The 1,254-nt window shown below is 40.3% G+C and overlaps 1 protein-coding gene across 1 annotated transcript; it reads left to right on the forward strand.

Annotated features, from left to right (window-relative positions):
* Positions 1-489: 489 nt before the first annotated feature.
* Positions 490-882, forward strand: LOC108368379 (uncharacterized). Its single transcript, XM_017623226.1, has one exon. It carries the CDS (start codon positions 490-492, stop codon positions 880-882), a length of 393 nt encoding a protein of 130 aa, XP_017478715.1.
* The last annotated feature ends 372 nt before the right edge of the window (positions 883-1,254 follow it).

Here is a 1,254-nt window from a genome sequence, read left to right on the forward strand (position 1 = left end):
GTCTTAACGCTAATAAAATATTTTTTAGTTTGCGACACGCTGCAAACCTTGTCTCGCGTGGTAGTTTGTAAAATATTTCCAGAAGCTTTCTCTTTTGATCACTCATCTAAAATCTAAAAAATTACCACAAATAACTCAGAATATAAAAATATACGCAATTACTCACATTCGCGATCTCTTTTGGTTAAATAAACAATAACACAGGGTTGCTACAAAGCGTCAAGACAAATAAAGAATCGCGTGTATGAACGCACTTAATTTAGTTAGGTATTTTAAACGAAACTAAGTATTTTATGTTGGTAATGAGAACATAGTTTTAGATGCGGAGGCAATAATGCAAATTGCTGACATTGCTTTGCGCCGGCAGCAAATAAATACGAGGCAGTGAAAAAATTGCTGAATATGCCGACGCTGATTAGCGAAAAATACGCAAGCTAATTAAAGAAAGTGAACTCGGTGACTTAAAGCCTAAACTAACTGCTGAAACGGATGAGAGAATTGGCCGGAGATAAACTTCTAAAATCGCTATGGCTTAAACGCTTACCTGATAATGTACGTGCGGTGATATCAATTGGCACGGGTAATTCAACAGACATGGCACGGAAAGCGGACCAAATGATGGAAATGTTAAATTTTTCGAATGTATCAGCCATACGTGGCGAGCCTACACTCGGTAAGCAGATACAACAGCTACAAGCTCAAATAGACGAACTCAAAGTTTCTCGAGCACCACGCAATCAGAGTAGAGGTACAAAAACTCGTGACAAAAGCCAGTCGCGTCCACGTTTTCCGTTTTGCAAATATCATTGGCGTTTTGGTGTGAAAGCAAAAAAATGCGTCGAACCATGCCAGTTCAAGAAGCTAGACATGACGGAAAACTGAAGGAAGCTGTGTTAGCAGAGACGACGCACAGAGCTAATTTAACTGAAAGTCGTCGTCTTTTCATAAATGATCGAAAAACAAATCGTCGTTTCCTTATTGACACCGGCGACGATTTCTCCGTAGTCCCACCACAAAAGAGCGAGAAGTTAGACTTAAACCACAGCCTGTATGCAGCTAATGGTACTCCGATAAAAACTTAGGGAACAAAGCTTCTCCAAGTCGACTTCGGGATATTTGAGTTTAATGTAATGACATTCGGTTTGCGCAATGCGAGTCAGACGTCTCAACGCTTTATGAACGATACATTCTAAGACATGGAGTAAGAACATGCGACTCACTTGCGCAAAGTGCTTCAGCGGCTACGTGATAACA

The sequence above is a fragment of the Rhagoletis zephyria genome, unplaced genomic scaffold (genome assembly GCF_001687245.7).
Source record: "Rhagoletis zephyria isolate East Lansing unplaced genomic scaffold, Rhagoletis_zephyria_1.1 Rzeph_scaffold_03095, whole genome shotgun sequence".
In the NCBI taxonomy this organism is placed as follows: Eukaryota; Metazoa; Arthropoda; class Insecta; order Diptera; family Tephritidae; genus Rhagoletis; species Rhagoletis zephyria.

What these genes read in the sequence shown, in the direction of transcription:
- LOC108368379 (XM_017623226.1), top strand. Translation starts at nt 490, where the DNA reads ATGAGAGAATTGGCCGGAGATAAACTTCTAAAATCGCTATGGCTTAAA.